Genomic DNA, 18,152 nt, shown 5'->3' on the forward strand with positions numbered 1-18,152 from the left:
GGTGTTTTCTGTGTTATCTGCTGGGCTTGTTCTCGCATGAATCTTTCCCATTGTCAGTTCTTCTGCTGAGGAATCAGAAAACACAAGAAAAGGTTCTTCCCTTTTTGCTTCTGTTTCCTGGGTCATGCTTTCTGGGTCCGTCAGCCTCAGCTGCCTCCTCCCCATTGGGCCCTGACCGATACGTACAGTTCAGTTTCACGTGCTTTTATCATTTGTCCTTTGGAAGTTCAGCCTCTGTGAAGGGGCTGATGTGTTTCTTCTGGCTTTTAGAAGTCACCGTGTTTGGTTTCTGCTTCAGATATGAAAGTCACTTATTTTACTCAGGCTTTCCATAAAATCGGGACTTTCTAGAATTTTGAATTTTACTGTGATTCTCTTTTGAACCACTTTTAGATTATCAACAAACTAAGGGCTGTCATAACTGTTTTTGTTAATAAAACTTTATTGGCGCACAGCCCCGCCCAGTGTGTACTGGGAGTTGTGGCTGCTCTCTCCCTGTCAGCTGCAGCATGAAGGAGTTTGGGCTGAGACCAGGCAGCCTGCAGATTCAAACATATTCAGCACCTGGCTCTTTACAGAAAAAATGGTTGGCAACCCAGATTTGAAACAAGTAATTGAAATAGATAATTCTGAAGACTTTCCAACAATCAGCAGGATGAAAAACTAAAGTGTAACTTTTATTCAGCTGAATTTAAAATGCTTTTAAAATTACTAATTCTTATTTCAGTATTGTTTTCATGGTTGAGATGGCTCTGTTGCTTTGTCTATTCAAAGGCCGAGTTACACTCATTACCTTCAGAAGGTTGATTCTAGTTATGCAAACAGGCTAAGTTCGAACCTGAAGAGTTGCCAACAGGATGCTCATCCTCATGAAAACACGCACCTCCGAGTGTTGACTCAGTGCCAGCTCTAAATGGGCTTCTAAAAATAGCTGACCATCAGCTCTTGAGATTCCGGCTCTCTGCTAGTGTCATACTTGTGTGACAAGATCACTGGAAGGGCGTGGAAAACCTCTGCAGCAGAGGCCAGGGGAGTCTGTGTGTTCATCAAGGCCCATGTCAGAGCTGCCGAGTGGGCGGCTGCCCAGTAGACATGGGGCCTCCTCCTTCTCTGCTGCTTGTGACCACTTGGGCATCAGGCGGGAAGGACATGGAGAGGCCCAGACAGCTGGCTTGGTGTCTGTGTGGCCCCCGGGGCCAGGGCAAGGTGGGTCTGCAAGGAGCAGCCACCACACCTTCCTGGGGCCCCCCCTGCTTTCCCGTCTTGCTGCCATCTCAGCCCTCTCTGCTCACACCACAGGGTTGGGAAACAACAGGCTGCTCTTGTTTTTTCCCAAGTGAGCTTTTCTGCCCGTTTTCAACTTTCTGTTTTGAAATTTTTGTCAAGTCCTCAGAGAAATTAAAAGAACGGTACCATGGACTGGACCCCTGGGAAGCCACCTTGGGTAGGCATCACTGTTAACATCGTTATCATAAATGCTGCTGCTGCTGCTGCTAAGTCGCTTCAGTCATGTCCGACTCTGTGCAACCCCATAGACAGCAGCCCACCAGGCTCCCCTGTCCCTGGGATTCTCCAGGCAAGAACACTGGAGTGGGTTGCCATTTCCTTCTCCAGTGCATGAAAGTGAAAAGTGAAAGTGAAGATGCTCAATAGTGTCCAACTCTTAGCGGCCCCATGGACTGCAGCCTACCAGGCTCTAGAAACACTCAGCTGTAAGTTGTGCCCCCGACGGCTCTCCCTTAAAGACAGTTGTCTCCTTGGAATTCCTCCCCACAGCCCCAGTGCCATGGTCACGCCTGAGAGAGTGATCATTAGTTCAGAAACATCCTGTAATATATTTGGTCCAGATGGAAATTGTCCTAAGTGTCACCCACACAGCTATTTTCTGAGCCACTTTTGGATCCACAGAGATCAAGGAGTCCCATTGTCACCTGTGGGCCCATTCCCTTCTTTTGGTGGGTAATCCGTAAACCGCTAGTGCACCCACGGGATGTACTCCAGGAGCCCCCAGTCCCCTTCAGAGGGCCAGCTGTTATTACCAAATCATGATCAAGATAAAAAATTGGAAACTGAGAAGAAAAAAGTTAGGCTTCCGGCCCAGGCATTTTTGGTGCTGGTTTGGTGATGAAACCACCTAGGATTTTCTATCCGTCCCATAGACAAGGTTTGAGCTGCCTTCACAGCAAACCACAGATCGGTGGCCTGCCGGCGGCATCCCTGGGTCTTGGGAAGAGTCCTCAGATCCTCTCATCATTCTGTGTCAGAGCCTCGGGCAGCTGGAAATGCAGTCTTGATGCCAAAACCCAGACCAAGTGCAAGAGCCTTTCCTGTCGCTTCCCTATGCCTGAACTTCCTCAAGATGGCGCTCTTCACAAGATGCTTGGGTTTCCACGCGTTTGTGTTTTAGGGGCAAAAATGAAACCTTCTTAACTGCCTTGAATGAAGACAGTTTTTTTCTTTTAAACAGGAAGAGAATTTGAATCTCCTTCTGTGGGTTGTTACACTGTTTGTGATAACTGAAGGTTCCTTTCATTTACTTTATCTTCCAAATATTTGTTAATCTGAAGGCAGAAGACTTTGGGGTTGCTGTGGCAGAATAAAGACAAAAAGCAGTTCAGTAAAAAGACAGAAAGCAGTTACAACAGCAGTCTGCTGTTGGGCAGAAAGCAGGGTGTCGCTGACAATGCTGGGAGCTTACTGTGTGTGTAACAAGCGTGTTCTGTGTGTGTGGCTTTTTGTCAGCCATCTGTATCTTAGGATGATGTTAAAGGCTGCCAAAATCCCAATGTCTGACTTTAACAAACATGTTGAAAACCTACAGGCTCTTTAGAGCTTACTTTCCTTGTCCAGAAGAAATACTCAAGACCCTAGGAGAAAATGCTGGGGTGGCATTTGTATTTCTTTTGTTTCTCTGGTATAGACTTCATCTCTGCCATACACAAGGGCATTTGAACTTTTCTGTTCAAAAAGTGGGATTGTTTTAAAAACCCTAGATGTTCTGTATACAGATGGACGGTCTCCCATGGAGCTCTGGGTTCGTCCCCTCTGGCTGGGCGTCCAGTGCTGGCTGTAAAGCAGCAGCAGGCAGGTGTGGGGCCCCGCCTCGGCGCCCGGCACAAGTTGGAAGAGCAGCCTGAGGAGGAAGGGCTTTACGTCTGTGATCTCCCTGCATAAGAAGAGTCCACTTGGGCGACTTTTCAGACATGCGGATGTGTTAACGTCACGTGGCTTTTGCTTTTCCAAGAGTGTTTGAACGTTCTCTTAAATCTTTTATGTAGTTGCTTTCATCCAGCAGGCTCACACATTTAAAAATAGTCCCGAGTCTTGTCTAAAGAGGGTTCAGTCACTTCACAGGCAGGAGGAATGTGACTGCATCTACAGGGAGACAGGGTGGCCCCGTTGTCATTCAATTCACAAAGTGAGAGAAGCTTGTGGTGGATGAGGTTTGGGGACCGGAGCCCACCTGTTGGATCCAGGCCACCAGCTTTGCAACAAGCCACTTCCATAGAAGCCCCTCCTGAACCCCAAGAACTGCCTCAAAGGATTCCGGCTTCCCCTTACTCTGGCTGTTTCCTAGATAAGGCCTGGCCAGGGAGACTCCTAGGCTGAAAGGCTCCATCCTTCAGCCAGACCTCCACCCAGCTTGCTGGGTCCCCGACACATGGACACTTGCACTCACTGAGCAGGGATGCGTTTCCTTCCTCTCGGGTTTACGGGCACAGATGGGAGGTGCTGCCGGGGCTGCAGCTCCTGCTGAAGCCCCAGTCCCAGCGGCCAGACACGGTGCCGGTCCTCACCCCCCCTTCCCGAGTTGTCTGAGTGGATGGCTTACTAACCCCAGGGGCAGTTTGGTCACTGAGACCGTTTCCTCGTGGCTGCCACCAGCAGAGGAGCTTCATGCCGCAGAGGCCGCCTGCCAGTTTTCAAAACCTGGGTCCGACTTCTTGGACACCTTAGAAAGTGCCAGGTCTGACACTTGGCCCATGTCACCGCCCTCTGACAGCGTGGAGGGCCAGCTCTCTTGGCCCGACATCCCTCCCAGGCAGGAGCGTCAGGAGATGCTCAACCTTTGAATCCCACCCCTCCCCTGCCCCACATTGCAGGCTTTGTTTACATTGAAGGAAAATTGTCTTTTTTGCTCCCAGTCCTCTGCAGAGCAAAAAGACTTGTCGGATTCGGGAGAGGAGCCTCGGGGGGAGGCTGAGGCCCCCCACCATGGCACGGGTCACCCCGAGTCAGCTGGTGAGCATGCCCTAGAGCTTCCTGTCCCCGCTAGCGCTTTGGCCCGCGCTCCCGAAGCCCAGCTTCTTCCTTTTCCACGAGAACTGGCAGGGGTAAGTCCGCCTCCCCCTGGCATCCCCCAGCCCCGGGCTCCCAACCCAGACCAGCCCCTCCCCCTTGGCCCTTACATCCAGACCCCGGGTCACCAGCAGCTGGCGACAACTGAAAAGATGACAAGGCTCTCTTCGGCGCCCTTTAATTCCTGCTGCCAAAAAGTCAGCAAGGAGCACGTCCCCTTCTATGCTGAGACCTTTCTAGTCAGGGTAACATTCATCCACAGCCTGCACCTGATCCTGTTAGTGAAAGAAGCAAAGGGTCAGAAGAGGAGGAGCAGGGTAGAACTCTCCACCTCCAATTCAGCCCCTTCTCCCTCCTTCCGTTTTTCCATCTCTCCCTGAATTCAGGCTTTCAAATTCAGTATCTTAGAAACACGAAAGGCTCCAGCTTCCTTGATCTGTAGGAAAAGGTGTCTAACGCCTGTTGCTTTGCAAGACTGCTTGTGTCTGGACTGTGGTTGGGCTGTGAACTGCTTGTCTTCAATCAAAGCAGGAAGAAGAGCTGCTTCCTTTGAATCGGAGGGAGCCCCCTGAGCCCTTTTTCTTTGTATTCAGAAGGCTTTGGAAGATTATAGGTGGAGAAGACTGTGAATTCTCCAGAACAAGAAATGTCTGGAGTTTTTGGAGTTTGATAAATCGGGAAAGGTAAACATTATCCTCCATTCAGGATCGAAAGCTTCATCCTCTCGGTACCTAGTGGCAGAGCCCCCCGTTCCCACATCAGGGAAAAGTGACTCAAGAGAACAGGATCCCACCCCACCACATGGCACCCAAGTCACCACAGCCCCAGCCCTCTCCCAGACCTTTAGTGATTGCTTGTGTCACAGCACCAGTCTCCCATGTCCTTGAGGAAACCATTGAAATTCAGCCAGAGCTACCAGACCCTGGGATTCACAGAAAGAAGTGATGTTCAGCCAAGTGAGGCTGGAGCCAGATCTTAACATTTGGAGGAATCAGTGTGTGGTGGAAAAAGAAGAACCAGTCTGTCCCTGTTGGGGGCTGTCCTTCGTGGCCTGGAAGGGGGCTTGAGGGAAGGAAGCCCAGGGAAGATTCCAATCTGAGGCCTCCACTTGAGGGCCAAGAGCAGGAATTCAGAGGCAGTCATTTTCTGGGTTGGGCAAGAGCATCTGCTGGAACCTTCTCCTGAGTCAGGTGACAGCAGGCACATGTTCCCAGTTCCCTGAGAACAGGTGGTCTTTGTGAGGATCTGCCCAGAACACGGGGCCCCTCCACTGCTGTCTGGGTTGAAGAGCGCAGTTTACAGAGAACCTCCAGCTGCAGGGGTCGAGGGTTTTCTGTGGAGGGTGGCAAATGGTAGAGGTGGCATCACGGCAGCGGCCCTTCCAGAAGCCAGGCTCTTTCAGACCCCTTTCTGCTAATGCCTGTGAGACAGGGCCTCGCCTTCTCTCTGTGGCCAGTCCAGATGCCGATTTCTGAGGCCTGGCCAGCAGAACTCAGCTTCTCAATTCTTGTGGACTGTAGGTCAGAAGCTCTAATTCTGAGAAATGCAAGCAGTGCCCAGACTGAAAGATGCCAGTTCGAGGGCGATAGCAGGGAACGTGAAGATGGTTGTTATGTTGCTGTGGGAGAAGGCCTGGGGCGGAGGGGGGCTTGTTCCTGAACGTGCCAGCTTCGTGGACAGGGCCGTGCCTGTGACACACGCACCCGTGCATACCCTGTGTGGTTTTAACATGGTAACTGGGCATCCCTGGTTCCATCAGAAGTCCCAGCAGTACTGCCATGACACCATTTGTGACAGCTTTCAGCCATCCGCGGCGTTTTCTGCTTTTGGGGCACTAAGACACAGCAGAGTTTGTTTTTTAGGTCAATTAGGGTGTGGATAAACCCCGATCCCAGCTACTTCCTGGGCTGAGATATTTCTGTGGTGAACTCGGACTAGTTGCTCTTGCTTCAGAGCAGATTTGGCGCTCACTCTGTCTCACTCTGGAGTTCAGGAAACACCCACATGTAACCTGACAGGGCTCATCCCTCACGTTCAGTCTGTTCTTCATTCCACGATCCTTCGGGGGATTGTAAAGCTGCGATATATCGCACACTGAATTGTTGCCTATAAAGGGCCCTTATCATCTTCCAGTCTCATCAGAGCCCTGGCCGTTGAAGCCCCAGGACCAGGAAACAGCCTCCTTATAGCAGACCTGGCTCTCACAAGGCAGCTTGAGGGACAGCAAACCACATCCAGATTAAGTTCTTCATCTGACCTGGAGAAAGTGTTCCCAGTGCTCACCGCGGGCCTGGCTGAAGTCTGCCGGCTGAAGTCCCGAGCCTGAAACGTGTTACGAGCCCCACTGGGAAACTGAGAGTCTGGACCAAGTCCCCTGGCCGGACTGCTCGCCTGCCCGTCCTCTGGATGTGCACGGGCTTCGCCACTCGTCCGCCCCTGCCCAGCAGGCACATCTGTGGAGGCTACCTCATTTTCTCTTTTTTTTCAGTGTCTGCCTTTTGGGTAAAAAGCTCTGAGCTGGTTCCCTGAGTCAAAGGATAAACAGTGGTGAGTGGGCCTGCGGTCCACGTGAAGGTGAGGCTGCCTTGGCAGGCGCCTCCCTCAAGTGGGTCTTCATCCAGGTGTCCATTTTCCTGCAGTCACAGCAGCGGACTTTCTGGCTGGACTGTCCGATGGGGGTCCATCCAGGTGCGGATCACCGAGTCCCTGGCAGGCCAACTGGTATTTTCTGGAAGGAATGTCCCTGACATGGTCTTGGTTTCTCATCTTTCTGGGAGGCCAAGAAGGTAGCACTGCTCACTCCTGCTCACTGTCCGTTTGTCTTTGTCTCAGCTTCTGTGACACAGCCTCCTGCTTCTTCTCCACCTCCTGGACTGGCCTGGCGCCCTTGTCCCCTCAAGGCCACCCACGCCAGGCAGCCTCACAAAAGCCCTGTCTGGGGAGGGTGCAAGCCTCAGTAAACGGAATACTAGTAATTGCCGTCGATTCAGCCTTTACACAAAGGACGGGCACTTCTCAGCCCCTTGGCCCTGTCCTGAGCCAAGTGTTCCCTCCAGTCTGGTGCTTGGTGGCAGGTTCGTATGCCCTTCACAGGACAAGCTGCTTCTCCCCAGGGTTCCAGTGTGTTCTGAGAAGGTGGGCTACCCTGCCCACCCCACCCACTGATGTGGGACCTACGGCCGCTGTGAAGTGCACAGTTAGGGTGCCCTGATCTGAGCATCCCCAAGGTGTCAGCCCGAAACCCACATCGTCAAGAGTCGGCTTCTGCTGTGGAAAGAAGCAGAGAAGGACGTGGGGCTTCCACACCCCACTTCCGTCCTGACTGCTCCCCCAAATCACAGATCCTGAGAGCCTGCTCTCAAGACCCTCCTCACAGTCATCCCTGGAGCAGCAGCTCCCACGCTTTGGGCTACAGGTCACTGGGCCCAACCCCACGTGTGCCCCAGGGAGTGGAAGATAGCACGAGGCACCAGGCCTTCTCTGACGGGGGCCACGGGGTGGGGAGAGGCCAGGCTGCAGCTCACACAAGCAGCAGAGGGGGCTTTCCAACAGGAAGAGCACCTCCCAAGGCAAGCCGAAGTGACTTGACTTCTGGCCGCCTGCGTCCTCATGCTGGCTCCTGTTGAGGAGAGTTACTGACGTCACTGTCTTCACTGCTTCCGAGTCAGCTGTTTTAGAACCCACAGGAAGTTCCAGCAGCTTCTGGAAGGCTCTTTCAGTGGAGGAGTCTCCTGTGTTGTCCTTCACAGGCCTTCGCCTCCCAGCCTGTCCAGGACCAGCAGGCTGGCCACACGGCTGTGGGATGGTTCTGAGACTCAGAGCGTGGACTTGAGGGTCTCCTGAGGGCAGAGGTCTGGGAGTGTCTTGTCTCGCCAGGTGCCCTTTCTTCTCCAGGTCACCAAGGGGGCTGTGGCAGAAGCCGGGGCTCTGTCTGTGTAGTAGATGCCTGCTGAGCAAGTATCCTAGGTGTTGGGTGTGTGAGTTGTAAGCCGAACAGGCAGGGTGGGGGCCTCGTGGTAGCAGGAGGCACACAACAGATGGGCACAGCAGATCACCTGTCACTGTGAAGCCCGAAACAGAGTTGAGGCCCGAGGGAGGCTGGAGGGTGGGGGCAGAGGAGCTGCTTCCTCTCGCTGGGTCATGGGATGGCACGTGAGCTTGGTTCACCCTGGAGGTGGTCAGGACAGCCGTGGGAGCAGCGCGCACGCGGAGAAGGAACACTGAGGCAGAAACGGTGTCACGGTGTCAGAAAACGGGAGGGAGACAGCAGAGCCAGAGTGTGATAGACGGAGGGGCCTAGTGTAGCAGGAGGCCACTTGGAGCCAGCAGTCCTAGGCCCCAAGAGGCAGGGCTGCAGCTCAGAGGCCTAGGCACACTTCAGGCGAGAAGCTCCTGGCTCCCATCAAATTCTCAGGGACACCCGGATCCCTGAGAGGCTTGGGGTGTAGCTGGCAAGGATAAGCAAGTTACGTGTTGTTAAAAGAGCCCCAAAGTACTTAAAAGAAAAAACTGACAGAAGAAAGGGAGTCCAGAAATCACAGTCTTTTCCAGCCTAATTTCATTCATTATGGAATGAAATTAGAAATTCCTAGCAGAAGGAGCCCTGGGGCATTCACACCCATGGAAATTAGCCAGCGGAAGAGGCAGCCAGACAGGGGCCCCTTGAGATGGAGGTGGCGGAGGGCCGTCCTCCCCAGGAGCTGAGAACCAGGAGGACCATCCTGGCCTTGCAGCTGTCAGGGCCCCCACTCTGCATACAGCCGGGGTGGTATGTGACTTGGCTGCTTCTCTGTGGCCAGCAAGCACCTGGGATCCAGGTGCTTCCCCTGAACACGTGGTGCGCGAGCCCCACTGAGCACTGGGGCCAGACTCTCCCGGAACTTGGAGGCTAGCGGGGGACCCGGAGCAAGAGCCATGGAGAAGAGCAGGGAGGGGTGAGGCCACAGCCTGAGAGATTCGCACCTGGGTGGCGAGGGAAGGGAGGGTGTTGGTGAGAGAGGAGTGTCTACAGGGGCTGGCTGTTCCAGGTCCCAGGCATCCTTCAGGAAGCCACAGGTGCCACGGGACTCAGAGGCTGCCTGCCGTGGGGAGATTTGGTAGAGTCGAAATGCTTGTTGAATGAAAAGGAGGGAAGAAGTTGAGGCCAGGACTTGGGGCCGGGGTAGCAGGGGTAGTCTGGGGCTGGCGAGGCCTGCCCTAGAGGAGCAGCAGGAGGAGCCCCTGGAGCCTGTGCCTTCACAGTGTCACCCAGGGCAGGGGGCATCCGAGAGGAGCCCCTGATGTCCTGGTGACGCGGGCACGGCTCTTGGCCGTCAGCTGCCAGCCCAGACCTGTTGAATGACAGCGCTGCAGCGGTGCCTCTCTCATCGGCCCCCCACGGTGAGAGGGTGCCCCACCCTGGTCCCTCCTGTCCACACCATCCCCTGAGCTCTGAAGCCCTGCTGCCCTGGGTGTGACACTCCAGGAGGTGAGCTTGCCGGGAGGGTGCGGGCGGTCCAGGTGTGAGGCCACCCATCAACCCCTGCACCTTCACCCCTGCAGAGGAAGCATTGGCCGCACTGTCTTCCAAGCTAGGAGGTGGAAACCTGGGCCAGTGAAGCCGTTTGCCTCAGGTTCCACATTCAAGACACGGCCGACTAGCTCTCAAGCCTTTGAGAGAGAGTTGAGCGCCTTCACGTTCCAAGCCCTGACCACTGTCTTGTGCTCAGCTAGTGCCTGCCTGCTGAATCCTCCGGGGGTATTTTATTTCGTTTTGAGCCCCATGGTATGTTCACAGTTGCCCCGAGGACCACTGAGCCCGTCGTGTTAGGAGGCTTTCGCATTTCCCGAGCATTTTGATAGATGGTCTCTGATGGGGCGGGGGTGCAGTCTGGGGGCCTTTTCTTACTGTCCTTTAGGACTTGTCTGCAGACTCTGCCTACCGCCTCTTTTTGTCCAGCCTACAAGCTCGGATGGTGTTCAGGTTTTTAAAGGATTGTAAAAACAGAATATACGTGTGGCCTGAATGGGGCCTGTGGAGCTGGCCCTTTACTGGAAAGCGCTGCCCCAGTTCTCGAGGGCCCCAGCCTCCTCATCTGCAGCTTCCTTGTTTTACAGCTTTTACCCCACCCCGCGGCCCTGCCGCTTGCAAAGCACTTTCACATGCATCATCTCATTTAATCCCTCACAGGCTCAAGGCAGGTGGTCCTCGTTTGGCCAAACTTAACCCCTGAGGGGCTTTTCTGAAAATAAGAAAACTGGCTCCCCTGCTTCCCCTTCAACTCTGGTGCTCGGGGCTGGGGGGTGGGAATGTTGACCCCTCGGAGTTCGCTCTAGGCTGGTTAGCTCTGAAGAATCACAAGTCCCTAAGAGAGGATGTGTCACCCTAGATGCGGCCAGGGGCTCATTTTAAGCTTCGTAATTGCTAGTCGTTCGCATTCTAAAACCAGAGGTTGTTGGGGAGGAAGTTCTTCATCCACCTTTCTCTCTCAGCTCGTGATTGTTCAGCCGGTCTGTAGTCTGAGGTGCTGCACACTTGGACCCATGGCACCGAAGCACTCAGCTACTCTGGAAACAGCAGCCTCCGTGGAAATTGGGTTCCACACCAGGGGAGGTGCCAGGGATGGGGCCCCCCTGACCCAGTGTCCATGGCCCTGCTGCCCTTCAGGATGGAGAGGTCACTTCGGCAGAATGGACTTTGGCCAGGGCCATTTTTTCTCTCTGATTGGGGTGAGGGGTGCGGGGGACATGCCAGTGAGCTGTACCCAGTGGAGAAACTTGGATACTGATCCTGTGCCGGGAACATTCCCAGCTGTTAGTCCTTGGCGCGAGGCCTGGCGAGGTGAGGGCAGAAGGTTCACGGGAGATTTTCAGGCATTAGGTCGAAAGTCTGTGACCCAGGCAACTGAACCCAAGCCCCACACCCTTGGTGCCGCATTTCAGGATCCATTGGTGGCAGAAGTCAAGAGCCACCAAGCCGTGTGGCTCTCTCTGATTGCCCTGACGTGTGTTCTCATTTCAGAGATCAGCCGGCGGCTCCAGCCCCGAAGGTGGAGAAGGTGAGGATATCTCAAATGTTTCACCAGCTTCGGGCGTAAAAGTGGAAGCAGCCTGATTTTTCTTCTCCTCCTCTTCATTTTGTGTAGATTCTGACCGAGAAGATGGAAATTACTGCCCTCCCGTCAAGCGAGAAAGAACCTCCTCTTTAACGCAGTTCCCGCCATCACAGTCAGGTAACGGCAGCCCTTTACTGGGTGGTGAAGCGGCCGTGTTTGCAAGCGTGCTGCCTCCTGTGGTGCCTCCCACCCCTTGTGTGTCTCCAGTTATGCTCAGCCTGAGGCTCAGTTTTTTTGGGGAGGCGGGAGTAAGGTTGGAGCTTGGCTGAGCACAGCACAGACGCCCTCGAGAATCAGTGACACTTACGGAGGGGTGGGATGTCAGGGCCATGTTTGGGGCTCTGACCATTAAGTGCATGTCCACATTGTATGGGCTGCTGGCTATGTGTGGACTGAAGGTGTGGGAAGTGGAGGGTCCCCCTCGCCCTTCAGCAGTGAGCCTAGTGCGTAGGGGGGCCACTTGAGAAGCCCAGACACACAGACAGTACGTGGGGAGTCCAGCAGCCCTGGCAGACACTGTGGTGGTGGGATGGCATGAACTCCCCAAGGAGGGGAGCTCGGGGGAGCCCAGAGGGCTTGGCCAGGCTGGGCCCAAGGAGTTGGAGCCTCCAGGCCAGAACCAGCTCTGTGCATACACGGAGGCCAGGAGACCATCTTTTGGACAAAGGCGGGTTCCTGGGGTAGAAGGCGCTGGGGCCACTGGGTGAGGGGCCTCTGCAAGCCTGGGGTTGCTGCTGTTCCTTGCAGGGTCAAAGCTGCAGCAGGGCCCCCAACTCCCCACCCAGCCCGAGCATTGCCCACTGCTCTCTGCAGCACTGGCTTTCACATGCCCTCCAGCCCCCTAGCTTGAAGTTCAGTCTTGGGAATTCAGTTAAAGCATTTATAGCTGTGAGCCCTAAGGATGTCACTTTAGGAGAGAAGACTCTTGGAAGCTTAAAGAGTTCGTGAGCGTCCTCTTACCCTCACCCCTGTGACACACCTGAGTTCATGCCTGTTCCCTGAACACTTGCCTTGGGCACAGCTGAACCCTTTTTCATAACTGCAGGAGACACTCCCCTCACTCCCCACTCCAAACAGAGGTGCTGTGGTTTGCACTGAGGAGTCCTCCGGACAGCTTGCAGTCCAGGCTGGGGGTCCATTGTTTAAGGCTTTCTGCACGGTTGTTGCATGGGCCTTGATACAGGAGGGCAGCATCCACTTCCTGGCCATAGATCACATTCCTCCCCGCCTACTGCTAAGCCTCACTTTTTCCATCAAGAAATTACAGCGGAGAAGAGAGGTGGTAGTCTGTGCTCTGGCTGTAGGCTGGAGAAGCCAAGGACCAGTGGACATGAAACATTAGTCCTCTCCTGTGGCTCATTCCCCCCAGGGTTCAGCTTAGCCATAAGGCCTGTAAAGACAAGTGGTCTGCGTTCAGAGGCCTTGGCTTTGTGCTGCACTCTGATTCCACTTAGCTGCCTGCAGTCTGCACAGTTTAGTCTTCAGCCCCACTGTGGTGTTGCCTGGCCCACAACAAGGGAACCAGTTGCTTTTGTAAGATTCTAAAAGGGGGTGTGGGGGGAGGCTGCAGCCAACCGAGCACCAACTGCTGACAGGGAGCAGGGTCTGGGGCTTGGCCCCGGGGAGCGTTTGCATCCCTCCTGGCCATGCTCTTGGGGACGCACGGGCAAGGCAGGAGGCCACAGCAGACCAGAGTCGACAGCTAGGTGTCAGGCAGATTCAGGCTGTTCCGCTGGACACCCATGTTTCAGGGCTGTAGGAAGAGTCCCGGGGTTTCACTTTTGCTCGAGTGGCTGAAGGCCAGGTTCGCGATGCTGACCCCCCCACCCCCTGTAGCACCACAGTGGGGCCTGGAGATGCCCCCTCAGGTGGGAGAAATGCTCCCAGGCATGTCTGTCCTGCCTATTCACGCTGTTTTCCTCTTGTTCTCCCCTGCCTGCACCTCCTTGTCGACAGTATCCAAAAACAATGTTTTTATGCCATCCACCTTCTGCGAGCCATCTGCAGGCAATTCTGACTCAGAACCAGGTGAGACTTCGCGTGCCTTTGCCCTTCACCAGCTGGTCACTGGGGGTGTCCTGGGATGAAAAGCACTTGCGCTCATAAAACACTGTCTTAAACGAGGGAGAGCAGTTGGAAATCAGCACTCTTTTTGGTTCGTGTTTCCCAACCTTCTGCGGGCAGATGTAGAATCCAGTGTGAGGCAGACTTCTTGTGGCCCTTAATATCGGTTTCTGCGAGCAGAGCCTAGTTACAGGGAGCTTCAGGTCCCTTTAAAAGACAAAAGCAAACACACGCAAAAATCCATAGTGACATACAGGACTCGTTTTTCAAATTTTTACACAAAGACTGTATCTCTGTGTCATTAAAAACTCGGAAATACATAGAGTGAAAGAGTCCTCCTGTTCATTTCCTGCCACGCTGCCGTCCCCATGGTCACCACTCTGAAGTTTATGTAATTTTCCAGACCCCTTCTCTGTGTATTAAATTCTCACACTGACTAATATTACTTAGATCTGTTTAGATAAATATATTTAATCACAGCTTTAAAACTTTACAGCGAATAGCTTGATCCTTTCTGAAGAATGTGCAGCCTTTTCCTTTTTCGGTCCTTCACTAGAGAACCAGCTCCAAGATTTCCTGAAAGTTTCTCCCGCGTGGCTGGAATTCCTCGTAAAAGATTTAATGAGCGAACATAACCATCCGAATTCTGTAACCCAACCCGCCTTGTATAAATTCATTGCTGACTTCAAAAGCAAGGCAAACTCAGTCAGCCTCGGGCACGAGGGCGCTGTGGGGGGAGAGGCGAGCTGTAACTTTGAGGGTTGATTTAATGGCACTGTTTCAAGCAGTTGAATTTGTTCTGACTCCAGAGGTGAACTGTTCTGAGCTGACCCCTTCATGGGGCCTGAAAGGGAGCTAGGTCGCTTTTTGTTTTTTATTTGGCCATGCTGTGGCATGGGGGATCTTAGTTCCCCAACCAGGGCTTGAACCCGAGTGCCCTGCATTGAAAGGTGGATTCTTAACCATTGGACCACCGGGAAGTCCTGAGGAGCTTGGTTCTCAGGGTTCCTTGGGGAAAGCCTGGGCACCGGCCTTGTGAGTCCCGTTCAGGACTGTAGGGGCCGGGTCATAAAAGGTCAGCCTGGCCCCTGGTCCCCTCTGCGGTGTGCAGTGGGGACAGGCTGACCTATCCACTCCGCAGAGTGAACTGCTCAGCTCCTTGCCCGCCTGCCTTTTTATTGTTTTTAGCTTTTATTTTGAAAAAAAGAAAAAAATATAACCCTTAAGAATAAGGTACTTCTCCACCCCACCACCTAGACACCCTGTTCGATCTTCCCCCAGGCGCCCTAGCGATAAGCAAAGGCATCCCGTTCTGGCTCCTGCGTCACACATCTCAAACAGTCCCTCAGCTTCACCTGGTATTGTCAGTGGGCTATAATCCATTGTCACTAGTATTTATCTTAACATTCAGCTCTTACTTCCAACGTCAGTTCATTCTAATGGCCGCCGATCTGGCTGGCGGAGCCCCGCCCAGCAGGTTTCTCTGCTCTCCGCCACGGCCCCATCCTTCTCTTGAGCATGCCCTTTTCTTCTTGTCAGAAGCAGTTCTAGGCTCATCATCATCTCTCCCTGTCTTCAGTGGGGCCCTCGCTCTGCTTAGTGGAAGTGGTCTCTTGGAACCAAGATCTGAGTGCTCGGCCCACCGTGCTGTTGGGGGCTGTTGCTGCTCTCAGGCCCTCTCTGTACCCACAGCTGGGAACACGCGTGGCTGAGAGCACATACATACATACACATGGACCTCTTCACACACGGGCACTCAACGTCTGCATGCGTTCTGCGTCTCTGGTCCTCTGTCTGCGTGTATAGGTCCCCCCAGTTCATGTGGATACTTCCCGTCCAGTGCCAACAAGGTTTATTGAAACCCTCCTTCATGTTTCTGCCCCTTTCCTGACAGTGAGAAACCTGCTCCCTTTCTCCTCAGTGTGTTTACTTGTTGCTTGAGCCCCCACCAGGGAGCCTCCTCTCAGATTCTCTCTAGCTTCTGGTCTGCACCAGGCTAAATTCTGATCTGTCTTCCTGGTTTAATCCAAGAGTTCCTGGAATTCTCTTGGGAGCCAGCGTTGCCCTCTCAGACATCACTTGGGGTCTCTCTGAGGCAAGGCAGAGAAACCTGCTTGCTTGGGTGTGATTTCAGAGGAGGGCAGAGGCTGCCCCATTAGGAGTCCTGTTCTCCCACAGCAGGCTCATGCTGAGCCATGCGTGTGCCCTTGAGAGAACACGGGCATGACGGCCTGTGCGCTCCTGTGACCTGGGCATGCATGCTAGGGCTCTGACCGCTGCTCCATTACACACTGACCTTGCTGCAGAGGGAGCTTCCAGAGGCCACAAGCAGAGAGCACATTTATTCTAGTGCAGATGGGGGCCCTGCCCCATAAGTGTCCCCCTGCTGCTCTGGGCCCCGCCATCTTTCTGTCCAATGTTCCCAGTCACGTGAGGCATGTGGTGCGTCAGTTCCCTGCAGCATTCACGGTGGACGTCCTATACATCCATGGGCGGGCCAGCACCAGGCCGGGAGGTGGTGGTCAGTGTCTGTGACTCTCCAGGCTTGTTGCACCTGCCCAGGGTCGACCCCGAGGGTTAGCCTGTCAGAGCGGAGTGGTGAATAGTAGTCGCAGTAAGAGCATTGCAAAGCCAGCTCCAAGGACCTTCTAAAATTACCTCAGTTGTGAATTTCACCTCAGTCTTTTCCAGTCGTCGTTGGTAACCCTGAGCTCTGGGAGTGTGATTCAGCACCTCCCTGCCCGAGAGGCCCGCCTGGCAGCGTGTTTTCCCCGCATCCTGGGCTGTCTGGCTGTCGAGGCGCCTCTCAGGAGGGACCCCAGCTCCAGCAGCATGGCTCCCACGTGCTGACCAGCAGGGGGCATCACTCTTGTGAACCTGTGTTTGCCTGAGGAGAACACAGGGCCTTTCTGCCTGATGGGGAGTTCCAATTTGATTTTTGTACTTAATTAATTGTGTGGCCTGACAGCTTGTGAATATGGTGGTGTTTCTGTGTACAACTGAAGGGTTTCCAGGGTAGCTGAAGGGTCATATACCCACCACCATACTTAATTTTAGGATGGCTGTCACTCCAGAAAGAGACCCTATGCCCTTGGGCAGTCACTCCCCACTTGGTCTCCCCAGCCTCTGGCCACCACAAACCCACTTTCTGTCTCCATGGTTTGCCTGCCCTGGACATTCCATGTGAATGGGATCGCACAACTGTGTGGCCTCTGGGGACACCTTTCCATTTCTTTAGGTCTTTATTTTCTTACAGCAATGTTTTATAGTTCTTATTGGCTACATTTATTCCTAGGTACTATATTCTGTGCTGTTATAAGTGGAGTTTTTTTTTCTCAACTTCATTTTTTGGATTATTCACCGCTCGTGTCTAATAACACACACATGATTTCTGTGTATTGAGCTTGTAGCAACCCGAAAAGGTTTTTTTTCCCATGGGTTGGACCTTAGCACAAAAGTGAGGCCGTCCCTTGACTTTTCTGGGGACAGACTATCCTGTCGGAACCACGAGGCTTTCTACTGACCCTTCTGGTCAGGAGTGGTGTTAGCCTGTCTCCCCCGCTCCCTAAGGTAGGCCAGTCACGAGGATGCAGAGTGAAGGAGTCTGGGTGCCCCGGTGGCTGAGCTGAACCGGGCTCTGAGCCTTGGCTGTCAGTCCCAGACCCCCTCCTCAGAAGGCCCCCTCCTTCTCCCGGGCCTTCCTGGCACATCTGGAGAGAGCAAGCCTGCCATCGGCCTCCTTTGATCTTTCACCACAGAAAACCGTATCTCATTTCCCGGACATCTGCTGTAATGCAGAACTTTTCCTGATAGCAGTGTGTCCTCCAGGATAGGGAGCTGGGTCCCAGGGAGGGCCAGTCTTCTGGGGCTCCCTGATTGTCCTTGGGGCCCTCAGCCCCTGCAGGCAGCTGGGTAGACAGGCGGAGGCCTGACCAGTCCTGCACTCACCCTGCAGTCTCTGCTGCCAGCAGTTCTCCTAGAGCCAGCACTGCCTGCGGCCCTCCGGCCTCCTCCCTGGGCTGCCCCATAGACGGGACTGGACCACCCTCTGCTTCTCTGTTTGAACTTGGAAATATTTGCCCTGGTTCTCCAGGCTCACGGCCACTGAAGCCCAGACTGCAGGCCTTGGCCGCCCCAGGTCCCTCCGGCTTTGTTGCTCTGCCCCAGCAGGCCTGCTTTCCATCTTCTGTTTTGTGCTTGTAGAGGAAAAGAGCAGTGGGTTCCGGTTGAAGCCACCGACGCTGATCCATGGCCAGGCCCCTAGTGCAGGTGGGTGTCTGCCTTCGAGGAGACGTGCAGGGCAGCAGCCTCCCAAGTGCCGGTGCGTGCTGGGCTCCCTCTCCTGACACTTGAGCACCGAGAGTTCCCTCAGATCAGGAGGTGCTCCGTCCAATGAGCCCGCTGCCCGGAGGAGGAGGAGGCGGGGAAGGGTAGGCTCGGCTGGGGTGGGGCGTTCAGGCTCTGTGCACGGCAGTCCTGTCATCGGACTATCTTCCCAGAGCATTCTGGCCACAGCGTTAACCCAGAGTAGCAGAGTGGCCATGAGTGAGCGGGGCCCAGGCTGGTGCCATCCACATCCAGTGGGGAGCCCGTGCAGGACCAGGGACGTTCTCGTGGTCCTTGCCCCGTGTTTGGCAGAGGGATCTTCTCAACGTGGCATTTTGAGAAGCACATGTAAGGGGTACCTTTACATGA

The 18,152-nt window shown here is 54.2% G+C and overlaps 1 protein-coding gene across 4 annotated transcripts in view; it reads left to right on the forward strand.

The window, feature by feature from the left end:
• RANBP3 (RAN binding protein 3) overlaps nucleotides 1-18,152 on the forward strand; it is a 50,618-nt gene that overhangs the window by 19,513 nt on the left and 12,953 nt on the right. The window contains exons 3-7 of one of the 4 annotated variants that reach the window (XM_027969793.2): nucleotides 4,146-4,334; nucleotides 11,300-11,336; nucleotides 11,424-11,510; nucleotides 13,350-13,421; nucleotides 17,661-17,726. In XM_027969793.2, coding sequence (XP_027825594.1) covers nucleotides 4,146-4,334; nucleotides 11,300-11,336; nucleotides 11,424-11,510; nucleotides 13,350-13,421; nucleotides 17,661-17,726 — 451 coding nt within the window. The remainder of the gene's footprint in view (nucleotides 1-4,145; nucleotides 4,335-11,299; nucleotides 11,337-11,423; nucleotides 11,511-13,349; nucleotides 13,422-17,660; nucleotides 17,727-18,152) is intronic. The other 3 variants (XM_027969794.2, XM_027969795.2, XM_027969796.2) reach the window with 3 other exon arrangements.

This window comes from Ovis aries, chromosome 5 (assembly GCF_016772045.2).
Source record: "Ovis aries strain OAR_USU_Benz2616 breed Rambouillet chromosome 5, ARS-UI_Ramb_v3.0, whole genome shotgun sequence".
Classification (NCBI taxonomy): domain Eukaryota; kingdom Metazoa; phylum Chordata; class Mammalia; order Artiodactyla; family Bovidae; genus Ovis; species Ovis aries.